We start from the raw sequence: 20,896 nt of genomic DNA on the forward strand, positions 1-20,896 counted from the left end.
CCATGCGGTCATATGTTTTTTAATTTTAACTAGGCGTGGGCTGGCGGAGGAATGAGAATTAGGTTGAGGTTACCCTTACAACCTTAATAAGTAATAGAGATTATTATTATTATATCGTCTCTTGTTTTTGCCCTGATTTATGGTATTTTTTAATTCTACAATCTCCTCCAAAAGTGAACCTTTTAAAACCCTTCAGACTTGTTTGAGATCAAAAAATATTAAAGAGTATTGTAGGGGCTAAAATCTCTTTGTAACTCTTGAATCTGCTCCTTCGAAAATCCTGTGCGAAAGAGGAAAAACCCAAAAAAAATCATAAAGGGCTAGTTTAAGAATCTATTTTTATAAGAAATTTTTATTTTATCAAGAAAAATAAACTAATTTTTTAGTAAAATAGAAATCCTTTCAAAAAAAAAAAAAAAACTGGTTTCCCAACCAGCGAAAGGGTGGAGGCGGAAGCCACAAACCAAACCCTCCTGCGTCTTCCCTCCTGCTTCGTGCTTCTTCCACTCCCCCTTCTCTTCTGCGGCGCCAAGCTCGAGCTCATCGCCACGGAGGTATGGCCCCTCCCAAGAACTCGGAGCTCTAATCTCGCACCACAATCCACGAATTTCTGATTTTCTGGGATATTTTATTTTTCCGAATATTTGCGCGCAAGGTTAGCTCGATCTTGGGTTTTGGTCTATCCGCGACGAAGGTGAATTAGTTGGAGACTGCGTGATGTCTGGTGCGAAAGCGGGTGTAGACGTGGAAACAAGGGACGGCGGTGCCGGTGGCTCCTTCAGTGAGGAGAGGCTCGTTGATAAGCTCAACAAGCTCAACAACACAGCGGCGAGCATTCAGAGTATCCTTTTTTGTTTCTCCCATTGTTACTTCTAGTTCTAGGTGTTCCTGGCTGTTTCTTCCTGTGTTGGTTAATCTATCTGGTATCCAGTAAAGTCCTAACTTGAAAATTGGAAGGCCTACGTGAGAACTGGCTACGAGATCGATTGTGCACACGGAGTATACCAAGCTTGCTGTGTTGCTGGTAGTTTGCTGGGCTATGAGATCGATTGTGCACACGAAGTATACCGAGCTTGCTGTGTTGTTGGTAGTTTGCTGGTGCAGTGATGCTCCAGTGGTGCTCATGGGTAGAAGTTATAAATCCTCTTGAATATGAATTCGATGTGATTGTGTTATTGCATGAAGAGAGGTAGAGAATTCACTTATATTCTAACACTTCTCTCACGTCAAGCCATTGTCATTTGAGGCTGTTCCCTTTGTGAAATGGGGAGTGCTAACCGGAACTTCTAGGAGTCTACATTTTATCAGTAATTAATAGGTTATATATTTCTCTTGCTTGTTGGGTACTATTTTTTGTTATCCTGTTCACTAAATCAAGTGAGCAGAACAATTAGATGCTTTAACAAGGACCTAAAATTTTAGTTATGTGGAAACTGCTATCTAGTTTTTCCCACCTGGTTGCTGTTATTTATGCAATAGTACGTTAGTAACTAGTAAGCCTCTTTTACTCTTGGTTAGCTCTTTGAACAATCTTTATGGCATTCCGCTGCTCTTTTCTCATTTCATGTTCAAAACAAATTTTGTAGCATTTTATTGGCTGAAAATGTATTTATCAAAACTACTATGCCTTTTATATTATAGATATATATGAACCAACTAACCAGTGTATTGGAGGAATAATAACCTATTACCTTGGCTAGATGTAGGGGTTACATTATACCCACATTATATACCTCCCTAACTCTAATAGGCTACATGGTCTGGGCTAGGCCCATAACACACACAACCACATAACAGTCATACATAGTCTAACATCCCCACAATCGAAACTCTAGCCATGTCAAATGTTGAGACTGGATCGAAACTCTGAAAACACAAAGGATGGAAGGCCCTTGGTAAAGATGTCAGCAAACTGCGAGGTCGTCGGAACATGGAGAACACGAACATCCCCGACAACAATGCGTCCACAGACGAAATAAAGATCAATCTCAACGTGCTTCGTGCGTTGGTGCTAGCCCAGTTTGATGGAGATGTAGATGACGCTGATGTTGTCACAGTAGACAAGTGTGCTCCTGGTGAGAGGGCTGGTGACGAAGCGAACATGTCTCGACCACACCATTGGCAACTGCACGATACTTAGCCTTGGCGCTAGAGCAAGAGACAACAGGCTAACGTTTGGAGGACCAGGAGATGAGGTTTCCCCAAGTAACATAGCATAGCCAGAGGCGGACCAATGGGTGCCCGGACACCTTGTCCAGTTAGCGTCGGTGTAGCCTACCAACTCGTGGGTAGTGGAGGGCCAAAGAAGAAGCCCGTAGTGACGTAGTCAAGTGTACCATGCAGGTACCAGAGGATCCATTTGACAGCTATCAAGTGTGGCTCTTGTGGATCATGCATGTGGAGGCATACCTACTGGACAACATAGGAGATGTCGGGCCTGGTTAAGGTGAGGTACTGAAAGGTGCCTGCAAGGCTCCGGTAGGCATTAGGGTCGTTGACGGGAGTGCCATCATTGGAGACCTTCACATGTGTGTCCATCGGAGTCGCACACAACTTATAATCCAGCTACCAGCATGCTCCAATATATCCGATGTGTACTGACGTTGCTGAAGGAACAAGTTGTTCAAGTGATGCTCGACAGAGATGCCCAGAAAGTGATCAAGAGGACCTAGAGCCTTCATCACGAATTCGTGTTGAAGAGTTGTAATCATTCGGTGCAAGAGAAACAGAGTAGAGACAGTGAGCATAATGTCATCAACATACAAGGGGTACATAGTGTCACTGCTGCACCGATAGATGAACATGGAGGGGTCCAACTTGGTCTCAACATACCATAACGAGAGTAGGTAAGAAGCAAACTGACCATACCAATTCTTGGGTGCCTGCTTTAGACCATAAAGGGATTCATTGAGTTTGCAGACCATGTCAGGATGAGCTAAATCGACAAATCCGGCGGGTTGGCTACAATAGACTATCTCTGTAAGAGTGCCATGGAGGAGCACATTCTTGATATTCAGCTAATGGACTGACCAAGAATGAGATAGAGCCAGCGAGAAAGTTATGCGGATAGTAGCGAGCTTCACCACTTGATTGGAAGTCTCATCATAGTCAACACCAGGACGTTGAGTAATCCGTGGAGAACCCATCAAGTCTCATGCCTGTCTAGAGAGCCATCTGTCTTTTGCTTGTGTGTCTTGACCCACTTGCCAGTCACCATATTGCCACCATGTGACGTGACACCAAATCCTAGGTGTGGTTGGCAAGAAGGGCCTCATTCTCTTCATTGCGTGACACACTGACACTATTGAGGGTCGACAAGTGTGTGATGGACGGGGCAATACACAAGGAAGATCGACGAGGAGGATGTCGCAAAGAGGACAAGACGGTCCACAGGACGAAGAATGCTGACAGCCTAATGGGCCACCATCAAGTGGACGTGGTGAGTATCATTGCGAAGAAGGGAGGTGATACACCGTTGGCGCAGTTCGAGAGCGAGACGATGCACCCTGTCGTGCACGCTGCTGGTAGACATGCATCAGGTCGGCGAAGCGAGTCGAAGCGAGCGAGGCCACCGATGACTTGACCCCAGTAGGCGAGGGCATGGTCGATGAACCTATGGCCACACGTGGCACAACGGGGGATGTTGGGGTTGCACACGACTTGACTAGGGCATCGGAGCAACCACATGTGGTGCGGTGGAAGGCACCGGGGACACATGCGGAAGCTGCATAGGCAAACATGTAGGAAAAAGAGAGGTGGCTAGCCATAAGGCGCCGCAGGGTCAGTCTTAAGGAGGAAGTCCAACTCAGTGGCAGAGCTGGATGGAGATGAGAAGGGAAAGTCTATCTCATCAAAGATAACGTGACAGGAGATCAACAAGCGATGGGTGGTGAGGTCAAAACATTGGTATCCCTTGTTCCGAGAAAGACACACTGGGAGGAGCTGGGTGAAAGCTTGTGGGGCTTGTGGTAGATATATTAGGGTAGCACGCACATCCAAAGATGCGAAGATTGTCATAGGATAAATGATGCCGAAGAGGGCAAAGTAGGGTGCGGGAGCACTAATTGCCTTGGTGGGAGGCAATTAAGTTGGTAGGTGGCTGTGTGAAGACTCTCAGTCAAATAGTAAGCAGGATGTGACACCTGGAACTAGGGGTGAAAACAGAAACAATAATTTTCGGTTACCGAGAATCGTTTTCGAAATTTTATCAAAATTCAGGGCTCAATGGAAACGGAAACGATTATCGAAAATACGGAAATGAAATCAGTACAAAAAATCGAAAATGGAAACGGTTTGGGTCTCCTCCGACCGTTTCCGGAAATTAACGTATTTATTCCGTATTTTACCGACGGTAACGAATTAGGTAAATTTTCGAAAAATATTAAATATGAAATGATCTTTGTAAATTCACAATAAATTTGTCTTAACTTAGAAAAATATGAAACTTATTGTTTTCCTAAAATCAAGATCTATCTAATGGTACATAGTTGAGAGTTGTTTGAAACTTTTATGGATCTTATTTATAGTTTCTTTCCAATTATTACTCTTGATACATATATTCATAATTTGCACAAGATACTGAAGGACCTGGTACCAGTTATGTTGACTTTCTAACTATATGTATGTGTGCATAGTACTTGTCACTTGTATTTGTGAGATATTGCTTTAATGTTTTGTTAGATATGCTTTAATCTTCATGAATTTGTGAATATTTATATATTAATACTATTTTTTATATGGATGTACGTCTTGTGTAAATTTTTAAAGTCAATTGAGGGTACATGTTACAATTTTTACCAATGTATTTTATATTCCGACCGTAACCGATGTTTTCCGTACCGAACTTTCATTTTCGATGTTTTCGAATTACTGGTGTCGTTTTTGTTTCCGAAGTTACTGTTTTCGATTTCGTTTCCAAGGAACAATATGAAAACGAAAATGGTTTTAGTGTTTACCGACTGTTTTCACCCCTACCTAGAACAAGGAGCGCATGATATTATTAGTAGTGTGTATCATGCAGTCATCCTTTACTGTTTCAGGGAGAGGTGTACGGACATGACATCCGTAGCTGCGCGCCATGGAAGAGGAAGAAACCACAAGAGGAGTTATTGAACTCCCGATGTTGTCACACTGTATGGAATTAATGGTGCGACCAAACTCAGTGGAGGTCCAAGCGAAGAAGTGCGAAAGTGTACGAAAAAGTATTAGACTTCAAGCAAGAGAAAAGATCATGGATAGTGAGAACAATCATCAAGTAACACCAAGTAATATTTATAGCCTGAAACACTAAGAACAGGGGATGTCCATAAATCACAATGTATGAGATAAAAAACATGCACAACCTGAGAGGAGAAGCTAGTGAAGGGAAGTCTAACATGACGGCCTAGCTGACATGTATGGCATAGATGCTCAAGAGTGCCCTAGGACAAGAGATAACTAAGGATGTGTTTGGTTTGAGGTCAAAGTAGGATGAGGCGGGGGCAACACCATTCTCTCGATTTTTTGGGGACCACACCGCCACCAAAAATTGCTCCGGTGTTCACCTCGTCCCGCGTGACTCTCATCCAAACACTATAGAAAATGTGCCCCCTTCCATCCCTCCTTGTACGTCCAACCAAACACACCCTAAGCTATTGCACAACTTGGAGTAGACATTTGGGCTAGGAGAGACGGCAAGGGAGTGTCCTCCTTTCCACCTCCACCACCATGGCCACCTCGCCACCGACGACAACCACCACCAGCACTAGAGCCAGAGCTGACACCCCCATTAGGGTCGGCCACAACAAGAGGATATGGTGTTCTGGATGTTGGAGGGACTCGAGGGGATGAACCCCACCCCCTCGAAGAGGGCATGGAGAGAACCATACGCGCGGGTTGCCCCCCTAGAGCTGGAGCCGAGGAGAGCAGTGGTGGCGTCAGAGCGAGGTTGAGCCCCCTTGGTGATGTCCTCGAGAATGAGGTTGTTATAGACCTTGTGGAAAGGCGGGAAGGGGACTGATCAGGTGATTCAGGTCCGCAAGTGATCATGGCGCTTGTTGAGGCCACCTAGAATGTTGATGATAAGCATGAGATCGAAGATAGGCTCACCAAGGTCATGGAGGGAGTCTGTCATGCCCTTCATCTGATGACAGTACTCGGTGACGGAAAGACCCCCCTACACTAAGGTCTGAAAGGTGGCGTCGAGGTGGAGGGCACGAGCCTCGCTGTTGCCGAGGAACTGCTCATTAATGGCAACCCAAGCCTGATGATATGGTGTGGCTGCCTTAGGGATCTCAAAGGAGAGTGGAGGAGTAGATGTGATTGAGGAAGCGAACGCAGAGGATGTAGGCGTCTGCTGGGTAGGTTCCCAGGGTCACCGGAGTTGGGCTGGGAGTCAGCCATGGTGACCAGAGAAGCCACCCAACAGGTATGACTTCTTTGATAAAAATCCCTAGTACAATCTACCGCCCTCTTTATAGATCAGAGGAGCTGGAAACTCTCAACTAACTAAGATGCAATCTAAAGTGATAAGCCCTGCAGGGATAGGGATACACCCTTCCCTGTTATTTGCAACAAACTTCTGGATAAGCCCTGCAGGGATAAGGGATAAGCCTTTCCCTGCTATTTGCAACAAACTTCTGGATAAGCCCTGCAGAGATAAGGGATAAGCCTTTCCCTGTTATTTGCAACAGACTTCTGAATACTAGCCTAACTAATTAGGAAGGCGTCTATAAATTTCCCCCCTCACCGACAAAGAGCTCTCCCGTGAGCTCTATCGAGGGGTATCGATGCTTGAAGCCCACCACTTGCTCCCATGAAGCATCTTTCGCTGAACGTCCAGTCCATTTGACAAGGACGTCCCAGACTCCCCTATTGAGCCTAGCATGCGGGGCCCTTTCTAGTGTAGGGATTACTCTGCCATTGAGGTCCAGTAAGAGCATGTAGGGAAATGCCCAATTCTTCGGCTAGTGCATCAGCAGCTCCAGTATCCTCTGCATCAAGCTCCAACAGGAAGATTCCTCGTTCTGCGCACTTGTGACCTGCAGTATACTGCTCCGAGCAATGGTAGCATTCACCATTGGCCTGTTTGGCAGCAAGTTCCTCAGGGGAAAGACGTCGAAAACGAGGTTTGTTGGTGGTGGAGGCTGGCAGCTGAGGGGCAGGGACTGCCGACCCGCTACTGGGCTACTGTCTTGAGAAGAAGCTGAGGACGTCCAGTTGGTGCGGTTGGCAGAAGAACACAAACACCTTTCATAAGCTCTGGTGAGATGCATGGCCCGTTGCAGTGCTGTTGGGTCTTCAAGCTCACGTCGGTGTGGAGAGGTTCCCCCATGCCGGCTGTGAACAAGTTAGTTTGTTGTAGTTGGTCCAGGTTGTTGCAGTGACATATCAGCGAGGAACTGGCGCTGGTAGTCCTCAACCGATGTTCGTCGGAGATCCTTCAGATCGGCGAGCCCATTGTTGCGCAGGGGTGGTCCAAACCGCATGTGGACGAATTCGGAGAAGCGTGTCCATGTGAGAATGACGCTAGTGTCATGTTCGAGGGTGTAGAACCATTCTGCAGCGACTCCTTAAGGTGCAGGGATGCCTGCCACACCTTCTCGTCTTCCCATGTTCTCATGCCTCTGAAATAGGTGTCACATTTGTTGAGCCATGGCAGCGGATCAGACTCACCATCATACTGGGGGAAATTGATCCTTGGATGAGGGGATGTGTCGTCTTCAAATCATTCCCGGTGGCTACTGGCTGGGACTTCTAGTGTGGGCGCCATTGAAGTCCAGGTTGGCACCGCATCCATGGGGGACAGATCCTGATCCCTCGTGCGGCCTGGTGTCCATATGAACCGACGTCAAGGTGTCTTGTGGCCCAGGCGGTGGTGAGCTGCCCAGGTTGCCCTCCAGTAGTGCTAGCCGCTGGTCGTGAGAATCCATCCGGGAATTGACAGTGGCGAGTTGCGCCAGGATTCTGTCCAACTTGGCAGAGTCGGTCATATTGGCAGGATTGTCGTCGACGCCGGACATGGTGGTCGGTGCGTCTTGTGGCTCCAATACCAAATTGATATGGTGTGGCCGCTTTGGGGATCTCAAAGGAGAGTGGAGGAGTAGATGTGATTGAGGAAGCGAACGCAGGGGATATGGGGTTCTGCTGGGTAGGTTCCCAGGGTCAAAGGAGTTGGGCTGGGAGTCAGCCAGATAGCCACGGTGACCAGAGAAGCCACCCAACAGGTATGACTTCTTTGATAAAAATCCCTAGTACAATCTACCGCCCTCTTTATAGATCAGAGGAGCTGGAAACTCTCAACTAACTAAGATGCAATCTAAAGTGATAACCCTGCAGGGATAGGGATAAGCCCTTCTCTGTTATTTGCAACAAACTTCTGGATAAGCCCTGCAGGGATAAGGGATAAGCCCTTCCCTGTTATTTGCAACAGACTTCTGAATACTAGCCTAACTAATTAGGAAGGCGTCCATAACACCTGATGGGCAGTGCCTCTGCGCTCGCAGATGATATCCTTGCAACTCGGTGGGGACGGCCCCAAGGATCTAGGAGAGGACCCCGCTATCCATCTGACGCTAGGATAGGATAGCGGGGGATGCCGTGTATGCAGCACTTTCACAAGGATAGCGGGTTAAGGATAGCAGGGGCCAATGATCTCGCTTAAGATGGAGGACCAAGAGTTAATAAAGTCTTCATGTCGTAATATGGAGATGGTACTACTGCAGTTTTTTTTCGCAATTTCGGATGGGGATCTGCTTGGCTTTTAACATTGTAGTACCTTTGGTTATGTCATAGGTAGTCTTGGGTGCAGTCATGTGATGTGTCAAGGCAGTATGTTGCCTTCAGTTGTAAACGTTGGCCGTAGCCTCTTTGGAGGTCAAGGTCGGTCTTTGGGAGATGGCTGGTGCAAAGAAGTTGTTTTTGCTTACCGCCCCCATTCTGGGCCTCCCTGCTAGTTAGCTAGCATTGTGGTAGTTATTGCTAGTTTTTTAGCCATGGATGGATTTCTGTATGCCTGTTATTGGCCGCCGTAGGGGCCCCTAGTTTTGTTCTTGTATCTGTACCTCTTCTTTAATATATTATCGCGCAGTTCTCCTGCGCTTTCGAGAAAAAAGGTCAAGGTCGGACTATGTTTCCATTATCTAAAAAACGATGGGGCTGGTGGCCGTGCCCTTGTGGAAGCACGAAGACAGGCATTGCTCCAGCGATTTCAGCTCACAATTGGCTAAGAAGAGGGAGGAGGGGTGCTGGCATGAGATGGAGCACCAACCATTGCGGCGGCCACGGGCTAGGGAGAGGAGGCTGTCTGATAATAATCTATTACCTTGGTTGAGTTTAAGGGTTATATTATAGACCTCTCTAACCCTAATAGGCTACATGGGCTGTGCTAGGTCCATAACATGCACAGCCACGTAATAGTCATACAGTCTAACACAGTGAAGTGAAGGCATATCCCACACCCTGACCTCTTTTTTCATGAATAAACACATTCTGCGTAACATACTTTTGGAGTTTGATGTACAGGTGCAGTAAAAATCTTATAATTGTTTCGATATTACTGTGCTTGCTTCTGCATGAAAAATTCTATGCTGCATGTAGTATATGACATCCATTTCTAAGCAAGTTGCTATGAAATATACTGCATATATTGTTGTCTCTTAGTGAGAGCACCTAGAGGGGGGGGGGGTGAATAGGTGATCCTGTAGAACTTGAAACTTAAGCCACAAAAACTTGGTTAAGCGTTAGCACAATAATCGCCAAGTGGCTAGAGAGGAGTCTCAACAAAACACAATAACCACAAGAGATCAATCACAGAGATGGCACGGTGGTTATCCCGTGGTTCGGCCAAGACCAACGCTTGCCTACTCCACGTTGTGGCGTCCCAACGGACGAGGGTTGCAATCAACCCCTCTCAAGCGGTCCAAAGACCCACTTGAATACCACGGTGTTTTGCTTGCTTTTCTTAATCCCGTTTGCGAGGAATCTCCACAACTTGGAGCCTCTCGCCCTTACACTTGAAGTTCACAAAGAAGCACGGAGTAAGGGAGGGATTAACAACTCACACAAGACACTAAGATCACAGCAAATACACACACACAAGACCCAGACTTAAGCTCAAAAGACTAGCACACTAGAACGGAGCTCAAATCACTAGAATGTCAAACAAGTGCGCAAGAATGGAGTGTGAGTGATCAAGAGTGCTCAAGGAATGCTTGTTGTACTCCTCCATGCGCCTAGGGGTCCCTTTTATAGCCCCAAGGCAGCTAGGAGCCGTTGAGAGCAATCCTGGAAGGCATATCTTGCCTTCTGTCGACTGGCGCACTGGACAGTCCGGGAGAGGAAGCTTTGAGCACGAGGCGGCAGCTGAGTGTCCCCCAGGCCGGCGAGGGGCAGGGACACGGGCGTCGGTGGGGGAGATAGCCGTCGTGGGGGAGCGCGGTCGGCGGTGGCTGGGCGTTCGTCCGCGCGCCGCGGCGGCGGATCCCGTGCCTGCGCCTGTGGCGGCGGCGGCATCCGCGGGAGGACCCGCCTCGGGGGTGGGCCACGCAGGGGAGGCCGGCTAGCGGCGTGCCGCATGGAGGGAGCGCGAGGATCCGGTGGGGCTGAGGCGGTGGATCTCGTGGCTGCGCCGGCGAAGGGGGGGGTCACGCCGCCGTGCGCCAGCGGGGAGGGGCGGGCGTGTCGGCGGCAGACGCGGCCGGCGGGCGCGGATCTAGGCCGCGCCAGGTGGGGGCGCAGGGGAGGCGGCGGCTGGGAGAAGGGAGGCCGCCTGCTGGGAAGTCCGCGCCCGCGCCCTGGGCAGAGCCGGGGAAGGGGGACCCGGCCACGCCGCCGAGCAGAGGAGGGTGCTCGAACAGTGGTGGACCTCAGCAAGGCGGCGAAGCTCCATGGGGACATTAGCAGGGGTGCTCGGCTGGGGGAGCTTCGGCGCTGGATGGGGAAGAGAGGTGGGGCTGGCGGCGCAGAAGCAGGTGGCGGCTGGAGCTGGGCAGGGAGGAGGTGGCTGTGGGGGTGGGAGGAGAAACCCTAACCTAGTCCTCTGATACCATGTAGAAGTATAAAGTGGTTGTTATATTGCATAGAGGAGTGGGGTACATATATATAGACTTAACCCTAACCCTAATGGGTCGGCAGCCCAACTGTGGTGCCGGCCCACACACACAGTCTAACACTTACGTTCACCTAATTTGATCTCCACAACGAAACTTTAGCTTTTATGAGCAATATTGTTATTTTTTTTCCTCAGAACATGTTCTACTTCGTGGGATTTGATATGACACTGTAAAATTGGAAAGAAACAACAGAACTTTTGAACACTTCAGTGGGAATCTACAGGGTAAGTGTTCATAGATGGCACCTATATAATACCTAGGATCTATGTTTCCCCCTTTTTTTTGATGTTGATGGTTGGTGGACTCAATTTGTGGTTTATATACCTAGTGTGCTTTAAGTAGCAAATGGATACATTAGTTATTTATTTTCTCATTTCCTCTATCTGTTCATATGTTAAATTTAATTGGAATTTTATATTTTTCATATGTAAGTTTACATCTAGATACCACATTAGCAGTTCTTTCCTGTATTCCTTAACCCGTATGCAGCACTTTCACAATGGTGCATTTTTCACCGCAAGAGGGCCAGAAGGGTTGTAGACACATGGGAAAAGCAGTTCAGTAGTGCAACAAAGGATAAGAAAATATCATTCCTGTTTCTATCAAATGATATCTTGCAAAACAGCAAGCGCAAAGGAGGTGATTATGTGCATGAGTTCTGGAGGGTTCTACCCAGATCATTGAAACATGTCTACGAAAATGGGGGAGAAGATGGAAAGAAACTGGTGGCTAGACTAGTAAGTTTTATCTTGTTTCACTATTACAAGATTAATTCTTCACAGTGCAGCAGCTCCTAGAGTTGTTCTAGAGCCTTGTCCAAGAATGCAGGAGGATCTAATTGTGTTAGTACAATCAAAGTAGTAATCAATGACCAATTTAATTCAACTATCCTTGTTACTCTCCCGGTGCACTTTTCTGGATTCCAGATAGTACTTGTTTGCTTTGATGTCTTTTGAAGCTATGATCATGTCCATGTCCATGGTGCATTTGATTTTGGTATATATAATTGTATGTACAGAAAATGTGAGCTTAAACTAACTAGAGCAGAATCAATTAGTAAAGCAATTAACCTTTTAGTTTGTAGCCTACTAGCCTAATTTTCTCCATTTCCAATAGCGTTGGGGGTTAATGAATATGTTTTTTTCTTAAACACTGTCTTGGTTGGTAAGTTGGTATTCTTCTACTGGTGTTTCTGATGTTATAAATATTTGGAAGGGTTGTTCAATTTTACTTATAATTTATTTGGACCTTCATTAATACTGTGTAAAGAAATTTGCTCCAAAATATGCCAGGATAATGTGCACCAATAGGACATGATACTTTTATGAAACTAGACTAAATACTGGATAACTGATGGATAATTTGATTTGCTTCATTTTTTGTTGGAAATCCAAAATAAAAGGTTTGTTTCTAACTTATTTTTTTGGAATTACAGATAGGAATTTGGGATGAACGCAAAGTTTTCGGAACCCGTATTGAAAGTCTGAAATACAGCATTTTTGGTGACAACCCTCCTATATTCGATAACAATGGGAATAAAAATAATTCAAACCCTGGCTCTAACCCCTTAAATTCCAAAGTTGCAAGGAAGGATTCCAGTACAGTACTAAAAGTAAGTAGCTTGTTATCCTATGTCACTCTCCTTTTTGGGTGGAAACATATTGAATTGGATATGAGAGTAACTCGTTGAATTCTTCTGTAGAAACTGACTGTTGGTGGTATGCCTGAAAAGATTGTGACTGCATACCAATCTGTGCTTGATCAACATTTTGATGAAGACACAGTTTTGAACAAATGTAAGAGTACTGTTAGTGTTCTGGAAAAGATAAAGAAAGATATAGAAGATGCTAGTACCAAAGGTAAGGATTTATCTTGCTCACTAATTATTAGCATTGTGGATATCTGCTGTTGAAGAAATTTTGACACCATACTTATTTGTCCTGCTTTTTTTTGGCCTGCGTGTTTTTTCATAAGGTGATCAGCCTGCCTCAACAATGATTTCTGACCTCCCAGAACAGGAAACAATCCTGAAGCAGTGCATTGCACAACTTGAAAGCGTATATGTGGTGAGGATATTGCTGATAAATCAATTAAAAGAAGCTCTCGTCGAACAGGTTTTGAGCACACTTTCATTACCTTCCAAAAGTTTCATCTCAATACATTTGCCTCGTGCTTTTCAAACTTGTCTGTCTTATTTCTGTAACAGGAGTCAAAGTCAGAAGTTCTTCGCAGCCAGTTGCAAGTAAGAATTATTCTTTATGCCCTATTTGCATGTTGGCTTTTCATCTATTGTTGTTCCTTGCATAGTCAAGTCTGTCCAGCGCTATGAAAGTGGGTACCATTAGAGGATGTGTAGAACTTAAAGTAGAGAGACCTAATCTGTTCATTCCCAACTGAATTCTTGTTTTCATAAATAGCACCTGCTGACCTGCACTAGTAAGCCATGAGTTTGTGTGTTGTCTGAGCCATATAGCACCTTCATAGCAGTATAGCTAGGGGCGGTAATGGATCACAAATTCTTTTTTTTTGGCTGAAATCTGTCTATGGTGTAATAATCTTTTAGCTGTCTTATGACATTATTGTTAATCCGTTATCTGATTGCCATAACAGGTCGCTCGTTCAGAGGCTGAACATGCCATTCAACTTAGGCAACGATTTGATGGTGCCGTTGTCTCAAATGGCACAGGATCTAATTCTAGCCTGCTAATGATTACCCCAACAGAACAGACAGCTGCTATGATACAGGGTTCTGGAGTAAGGCTGACGTCTCCTCAGTTGCAATCACTGAATCCAGCAACCTCGCTTGCCCCTACAGTCAGTGCAGTGGGAGATGAGCCGAAGAGAACGGCAGCAGCAATGGCAGACAAGCTGACATCTTTGTCGGCACCTGTGCAGGTTCTGAGCTCCATTTTCTCATCTTTTGTTGCCGAGCATGGCGCCTCGCTATCTTCCAAGAACAGTGGACCGGCTTCTGGAGAACTCTCCGGGGAACCGCCGGGCTTCCAGATTGAAAAGAGGCCTAGGCTTGAGAAAACCGTGCAGGCCAGTGACATGGGTGCTCCTCCCTTTCCTGTGCAAGTACCGCAGCTGCAACAACAGACTGGAGCAGCGCCCACACAGCTACCAACACAGATCAACCAAGCACCGGGTCCATTTGCACCGCCACTGCCGTCTCTTTTGCCACCGTTTCTGCAACAGTTCGGCCAAAGTACTGGAGGAATGATGGGAGTGGGACCTTTCGGGATGATGTCCGGCTCTATGCCACCTCCGCCTCCATTGCCCAACATTATGCCGGCAGGTTTTCCAGGACCAAGCGGTCCACCTCCACCTCCGCTTCCACCGGCCCAGAACCAACCCCAACAGCAGCAGCAGTCTCCTCAGGCACCACAGCAATCACCCACATCAGCAGGATTCTTCCAGTCATCAGCAGGCATGGGGTTCTTCCCACCAGTGCAGGTGCAACAGTCTCCGTCTGCCCAACGACAATGACTCAACGGTGGCATGGCATTCATCGGGCTATAATGGCAGCACTTTGTGCTAACTTCTGTACATTAACCAATAATCACCTAGCGTCGAGCTTATACGTGGCTGATCCTGCAAGAGAGGCGCAGGACCGTTGTCACGGTTAGAAAAAAAAACTGTAGAATAGGCTTTTGTGATGACTCTCGTTTTGGTCAGAGTTGTTTAACTCTTCCTTGTTCTGTGTAGTAGTTAGATGTTGTGTCTCTGTCCCCCGTTTGCTTTGATCTCCTGAGGCAAAAGAAAGTGGCACTGGAATTGTTGCCCACTGAATCACTGATCGTGCTGTCATTGACATGATGTAAACTGCAAATACTTGTTCTATTGTTGTTTAAATTTAATTATTTATTATGATTATTTTTTAGTACAGCTTCCTTTTTGCGTGCAAAGTTGCTGGTTTCTTTAGAGTTGACAGTTACAAGTGCTACTTTGGATCGAGGAATGGTGTGGTTTAAAAATTAACGGGCATGTTCTGTGTGAGTAAAACCGGCCCCGTGTATGGTTTGATGAGGCAAACGATTCCTTTGATAGAAAAATACTCCTACAACGACAAAAGAAGAATGATGACTGAAAGGCAAAAAATAAAATAAAATAAATAGATAAATAAAATCCGACCTGCCGGATTCGAACCACTGGCCACAAAAAAAAAAATCCGACCTGCCGGATTCGAACCAGCGACCTAAGGATTTTCTGCGATCACTACAGTCCTCCGCTCTACCAACTGAGCTAAGGTCGGTTTGTGAATATTACCATCACTTCATAAGCTGTAAACTTTACAATAACAAGACCTTAGCGTTGTCACCCCTTTATAATACAGGTTTTTACGTGCTTGATCATGGATCTACTTTGTTTCCTAGTATTGTGGTTGTGCCGATTATTTCTAAATTCCATTACTGCCATGTAAAAAAACGCTAATAACTACTTCATTAGTGATTTTTTTTTTTCAAGAAAACGTACTCGTTCATCCTTTGCCTCTAGGTTGTAGGTTCTACTTTCAAGTTTCCCGGGCTGCAATTTTGCCTATAACTTCCGCATGAGCCCAAGGCGTGATCTAAATTCTTCTTAACCCCCTCAAAATATAAGAAATAACATGATTAATTTATCCTTATTCTGATGATATTTATATAGCCTATGTTCTAAATCTTAATTTATACTATCTTTATTACATGTTTCGAATATTTAGTATTTTTAAAAAATTTTATACTAGGTTCTATTTCCGAACCTGAAATAGGTAAAGAAAAAAAAAGAAATATATTGTTTACAATAATAATTTTTTATACCTTATCTATGTTTATGTTACGTTGTCATGGAATTTTTGAACTATCTTTCTTTGGCTTTTGTCATAAATTAGGTCCAGAGCTCTAATAAATTCTGGTTTCGCCACTGACTTTTACACGATGGTAACCTAAGACTATTTTCAGCAGCTTATCTATTTTTATCCACATATTCAAACTTCACTATGTGAATAATATATTCTATATTGTAAAACAGTGTTTTAGGTGAGCCATTGTAGATGGATAGTATAAAACTGAAGACGTGAAGGGTGTTTCACACCGTGTTGGTCGGGGACGACGACAGAACAGCCATGGAGGATGTTCCTAGACATAAGCACGCTCGTCGACATGTAGGAGCATTTCATCAAACATATGGCGGATGTCCAGGTTGACATGCACGCACCAGCAACGATGAGCACGACATGTTCCAAAACCAATGCATACTTTTAATTCCCTTTCTCGTCTACGAAGAAACACCATTCGCCGTGCAGCCAGTGGCTCAGTTGCACTGAGGATCTTGTATTTCTCTCAGCTGCCTCAGGTCGAGACTTGAGAATTTATATCCTAGTGAATTAGGACCTGATGCAGTGTCCACAAAGGACTTCAACAAGCAGTAGATCAGAGGACTCAAGACGACGACGATGGCGAAACTGAAAGTCCGAAACCTAGCGTCTCTCTCTCTCTCAGGCTGTTGAGTTCACGGGCGGCCGATGCTGAGCTGCGCCAGGCGCGCGGCGATGTCCGCCCCGCCAAGCGCCGGCGCGGCCTCCTCCCTCGCCACGCGCAGCCTCGCTAGCCTCTCCGCGACGCCCTCGACCCCCGCGGCGGGGCTCACCCTCGACGACACGGAGGCGGAGATGGCCCCGCAGACGGCGGCGCACGCGGCCTCGTCGACGAAGCAGAGCGCGAACTCGGCGCCGGACTCGGGCTCCGCCCACGACAGCGTCGCGCCGTCCAGCCTCTCGAAGGCGTCGCCGGGGAGGATCGGGTACGCGAACACGATACGCCCCTGCGGATGCTGCTGCTGGCACTGGCCGTCGGCGTCGGGGCCCGCCGCGTACAGGACCAGGGATTTCCCCTGCGGGCGGAGGAACGTGACGGCGGCGTATGCGGCGCCGAGGTTGCTCCAGTGGCCGCCTCCTCCGCCGACGCCGCCGGGGAGGTGCAGGAGCTGCACGGGGAATGCGCCGCCGCTCGCCATCCGATAGGCTCGATTCGTGGGAGTGGGACGGCGGAAAGGACCGCGGAAATAATGTCGTCTGGTGCGTCTGATCTCTGCCGCTTGTTTCCCATCCGACGTTTGCATATCATTTCTAATAGTTGTGGCTTTTGTGTGATAGCAAATTTGCCAAATTTGTCAAATTCAAACCATCAAACTTGGAACTAATACCTAGAACAACCAAATTATCAGAAACCGCTAAGTGCTTATTCGTTTTTGACATGATCCCATGTGAATTGGATGGTATTGAGTCGGTTTAAATCCAAAACAAGTCAAAATTTATCTCAATCCCGCCTAATCCCCTTTATTCCACATGGAACAGAAATAACCGAACAAACCCTAACTCTCTAAAATTCCATACTTAATTTAACCAACATGGATTTGGTAGAGAACGGACCTTCGATTCTTTGCTTAGTTTTGGATGCATTAGGCTCGAGACTAGTATTAGCGTTAATCCTCTATTTAATGACTATCACCGCAGACAAGTGTGGAGAAGATTTTTAGTTCCAGTTGATGGATTTAGCTAGGACTAATTAAAGATATCTCTTTAGTTCCGGTTTAAGTCTTCAATTGGGACTAAAAGTCTGGTTCACCTTTAATCTTATTTGGTGGCTCAGTCCAAGGATAAAGAAACACCTTTGGTCATCAAAGCTAAATGTTTATGCTATATATCACCTTTCTATCTCCTCTAGCTCAAACCATGTATTTAGTACAACATTTAAATTTAAGTTTTCTATTCTTGTTCGAGCATGTTGTGAATAATTCATTCCTCCATCTACCTTATCCTTTTTATCTTTCATCAGCGTCCGAAGAAGGTCATACTCCCGACTGCTGCCAAGATTACGCTCAAAGATCTCTGTCCAAGAGACTAACTTCAGGACATGATAGAATGGTAGTTGCACTCGAAACTTTATGACCGGAGGCCCCTAACCAGTAACCTTAATAGGTGGAAGACTTCGGCACTAACTACAGCTCATATAATGGTATCCCTAACTTAGTCTGCTAGATTACAAGATGTAGTGTATGGATGTAGGCCCTGGGCCCCATGTGCCTTAGATCGACTACCAGTCTACCCTTAGAGTTCCCTAAGTTCTAAGGTGCCCGACATATGATGTCCCAGAGCGCGCCCCCCTCGATACTAGCGATATATGCCATCGACACCTTCCATACTCGGGTAGGGATGCCAATGGGTTGAGTTCGGATGGATGGAGCAAAAACTTGCTTGCAGCCGCACCCACAAAACGTGCCCAAATTCACTTATGAACGCACCCGCATGTGAAATTCCGCACCCGAAACCATTGGGTTTCGTGTTGGTTTAGGGTCCTCACCGGGTTTGACGGAGTGGAGATGCTTAGGATTGGGAAGTGGACGCACCTGTCGGAGTGGTAGGGTATACATGCATGATGCAAAGGGCGAGGTCACGACGACATGACCAACAGAGGCGTAGTCGGTGAGGCGAGAGGTTAGTGGAGGCGCGATCGATGGCCGACGGGCACATGACAAAGAGTGCGGAGGGGGTGATGGAGCAAGATGTTGGGGCCAGACGACCGGAGTGGCGGAGCAGCTGTGTCCGACCACAAGGGATGGGTGGCGGCAGATGGGGGCATGGTTGGGGGACTCATGGTGGTAGCACGAGTGCGGAATTCGTGGATAGCTAGATGGGGATTGGGATGCGAATTGAGTAGTAGGATTAATTTAGGCACCCGTCGGATCACCCACCGGTGGGAACGAAACCCACACCTGTTAGGCTTTTGGGTTGGATGCGGGTTTAACCCACACCAGCGTCTGAACCCGACGGAGCCCAAACCCGTAGGTTAAATTGACATCCCTAAACCCTAAACCCATGAGCATCAAGTAGTACAAGCCTTCGGAGCCCCTGTGCATTGAAGATCCATATAAGATCCTACCCTACTCTGATTATCATAACACAAATCTATGGCCTATGCCCAACCCGTTGAAGAACCATATAAGATGAAGATGCTGCACAATTGGAAGGTTTTGTACTCAACCCAATGGAGCTAGCTAGCTAGGGCCGCGCCACCACATGCGCTATAGTTAATGTGACCTCAAAATCAGAAGAGCCAGGGGTCCTTTGTATCTACACACGGGTTCATACTTCATTAGCGACTTGGATCTTGAGCAACCATTAAAAATAGCCGAAGACTTCTATATTATATTAATTATCGTCCTACCATAACGATCGATCTAATCTTTTTCATACACGACAGCGCATGCTCATCACCTTGTTTTCATACAACCATACACAAGAGCTAGCACCTAGCAGTAAACGGATCTAGAGCTCAATGCTCATCACCTTGTTTTATTTGATCGATCGTAGAAACGTCATGAACATACAGAAACATTCAGTCTAACTGAGATGACAAGACCAAGCAAGAGCTCTACGCGCCCTGAGTGCAGTTCTTGTAGCAGGTGTCCTGGCAGTCGATCATGCAGTACTCCACAGCCCTGTCGTAGTAATTCCGGCAGCGCTGCTCCTCGGGGTACAGAACGTTGCCGCAGGACTGGCAGCAGCTGGTCGCGTTGGCGTTGTCGCAGGGGCAGTGGCCGAAGCCGCAGCCACTGCCGGCGCAGGAGTCGCCGGGGCAGACATGGCTGGTGCAGCTGTCGTAGCACCCGTTGTAGTTGGTGGCGAGGTCGCTTTCGCACTTGGCGATGCCGGCGTCGTGGTTGGCTTGGCAGACCGGGCTACATTGCATGGCGCAGTACATGTAGCTGCAGTTATTGACGGGTGCCGGCGACGGCGACGGCGTGGGCGTTGGCGCAGGTGTCGGCGTTGGTGCCGGCGGCGGCGGCGGCGGCATGGGCGCTTGTACTGGCGGTGGCGGTGGCGGCGGCGACGGCGACGGCATGGGCGCTGGTACTGGTGGTGGCGGCGGCGGCGAGTACAACGACGCTGGCACCGGCGAGGGCGGTGGCTGCTGCCCCGTGTAATGGCAATGCGGTGGAGGCGGCGACTTGGGCGGCTGATGTCCCGCCGAAGAGTGGAGCAGCAGCACGATGCACACGGCGACGACGACCAAGGCCTCCTTAACAGCGCTGCTAGCCGCAGCAGCTGAAGCCATGTACGTCGTTCTTGGACGTACTAATAAGCAAGCTTATTGAGTCTATGTCGACAAGTAGATTTGAGACAGAATGTATAATGAAGATGGGCAAACACAGTTCAGCTGACAATTGGAGCCTGCAGTATCGTCATGACATGGATGATGGATCGGGTCATTTCGGTGCTTTATATATAGGCACCGAGCTTGCAGATGGATCGGTCGACCTTTATTTAGCATTTAGGAGCCCTAGCTAGTTCATATTATAAGAAATATAGTGCATTTGAGACTTCACCCAACGCATCTTGCAACATGTTGCGAGTTGACATGCACAAGTTGACGACGACGTTACGTTCCTTGAGATTTACTCATATGCACTAGCTACTGTTCAGCGAACCTCGATCTCTGCATGGTTTGTTGGTACTCGAGGAAGAAACAGTCATGGTTCGTACGGTAGTGATTGATTTCAGTTGGATCGAGATCCGTAACGCTACAAGTTATTAATGCCTTAATGGTATACAAAATATTATCTACCATGCGACGTGCAAATAGCACCGGACAACTTGGTCAGCTGCCTAGTGCTACTAAGTAGTTTAGATTCATATGCATTGCATATAGTACTAAGACAATCTCTAGTACCTTACTCATCCACACCTCCATATATATTCAAACTTCACTCTACAAACACTGCAGTCTACAATGCAAAACAGTGTAGATACAAACTCCACTCGCAAT

At 47.0% G+C, this 20,896-nt stretch overlaps 3 protein-coding genes and 1 non-coding gene across 5 annotated transcripts; 1 reads left to right on the plus strand and 3 right to left on the minus strand.

The window, feature by feature from the left end:
* The first annotated feature begins 438 nt into the window (after positions 1-438).
* LOC103651671 (regulation of nuclear pre-mRNA domain-containing protein 1B-like) lies at positions 439-14,973 on the plus strand. Of its 2 annotated transcripts, none has more exons than XM_008677381.3 (8): positions 439-554; positions 656-841; positions 11,580-11,827; positions 12,526-12,702; positions 12,793-12,949; positions 13,065-13,204; positions 13,297-13,332; positions 13,701-14,973. In XM_008677381.3, exons 2-8 carry the CDS (start codon positions 718-720, stop codon positions 14,577-14,579), a joined length of 1,761 nt encoding a protein of 586 aa, XP_008675603.1. In that variant the 5' UTR covers positions 439-554; positions 656-717; the 3' UTR covers positions 14,580-14,973. The 2 variants fall into 2 exon arrangements, with proteins under 2 accessions (XP_008675603.1, NP_001333777.1); NM_001346848.1 differs by having other exon boundaries at positions 485-554; positions 661-841; positions 13,701-14,965.
* A 287-nt stretch (positions 14,974-15,260) lies between these two features.
* TRNAY-GUA (transfer RNA tyrosine (anticodon GUA)) lies at positions 15,261-15,345 on the minus strand. The gene is given in 2 exon segments: positions 15,261-15,296; positions 15,309-15,345. It is a non-coding gene; the product is annotated as a tRNA-Tyr (tRNA).
* Positions 15,346-16,306: 961 nt separating this feature from the next.
* On the minus strand, positions 16,307-17,153 carry LOC100278088 (uncharacterized). Its single transcript, NM_001151480.2, is given in 1 exon segment — positions 16,307-17,153. A coding segment is annotated over 1 exon segment (504 nt). The 5' UTR covers positions 17,085-17,153; the 3' UTR covers positions 16,307-16,580.
* A 2,245-nt stretch (positions 17,154-19,398) lies between these two features.
* On the minus strand, positions 19,399-20,325 carry LOC100276893 (uncharacterized). The gene has a single exon (NM_001396709.1). The coding sequence runs from the start codon at positions 20,183-20,185 to the stop codon at positions 19,502-19,504; it is 684 nt and encodes a 227-aa protein (NP_001383638.1). The 5' UTR covers positions 20,186-20,325; the 3' UTR covers positions 19,399-19,501.
* Positions 20,326-20,896: the final 571 nt, after the last annotated feature.

The sequence above is a fragment of the Zea mays genome, chromosome 3 (genome assembly GCF_902167145.1).
Source record: "Zea mays cultivar B73 chromosome 3, Zm-B73-REFERENCE-NAM-5.0, whole genome shotgun sequence".
Taxonomy (NCBI): domain Eukaryota; kingdom Viridiplantae; phylum Streptophyta; class Magnoliopsida; order Poales; family Poaceae; genus Zea; species Zea mays.

Excerpts from the sequence above, each read along its gene's own strand:
- LOC103651671 (XM_008677381.3), top strand. The coding sequence starts at position 718 with ATGTCTGGTGCGAAAGCGGGTGTAGACGTGGAAACAAGGGACGGCGGT. Across the intron at positions 842-11,579 it reads CACAGCGGCGAGCATTCAGA|CACTTTCACAATGGTGCATT; the intron begins GTATCCTTTTTT and ends ACCCGTATGCAG. Across the intron at positions 13,333-13,700 it reads TTCTTCGCAGCCAGTTGCAA|GTCGCTCGTTCAGAGGCTGA; the intron begins GTAAGAATTATT and ends TTGCCATAACAG.
- LOC100276893 (NM_001396709.1), bottom strand. The coding sequence starts at position 20,185 with ATGGCTTCAGCTGCTGCGGCTAGCAGCGCTGTTAAGGAGGCCTTGGTC.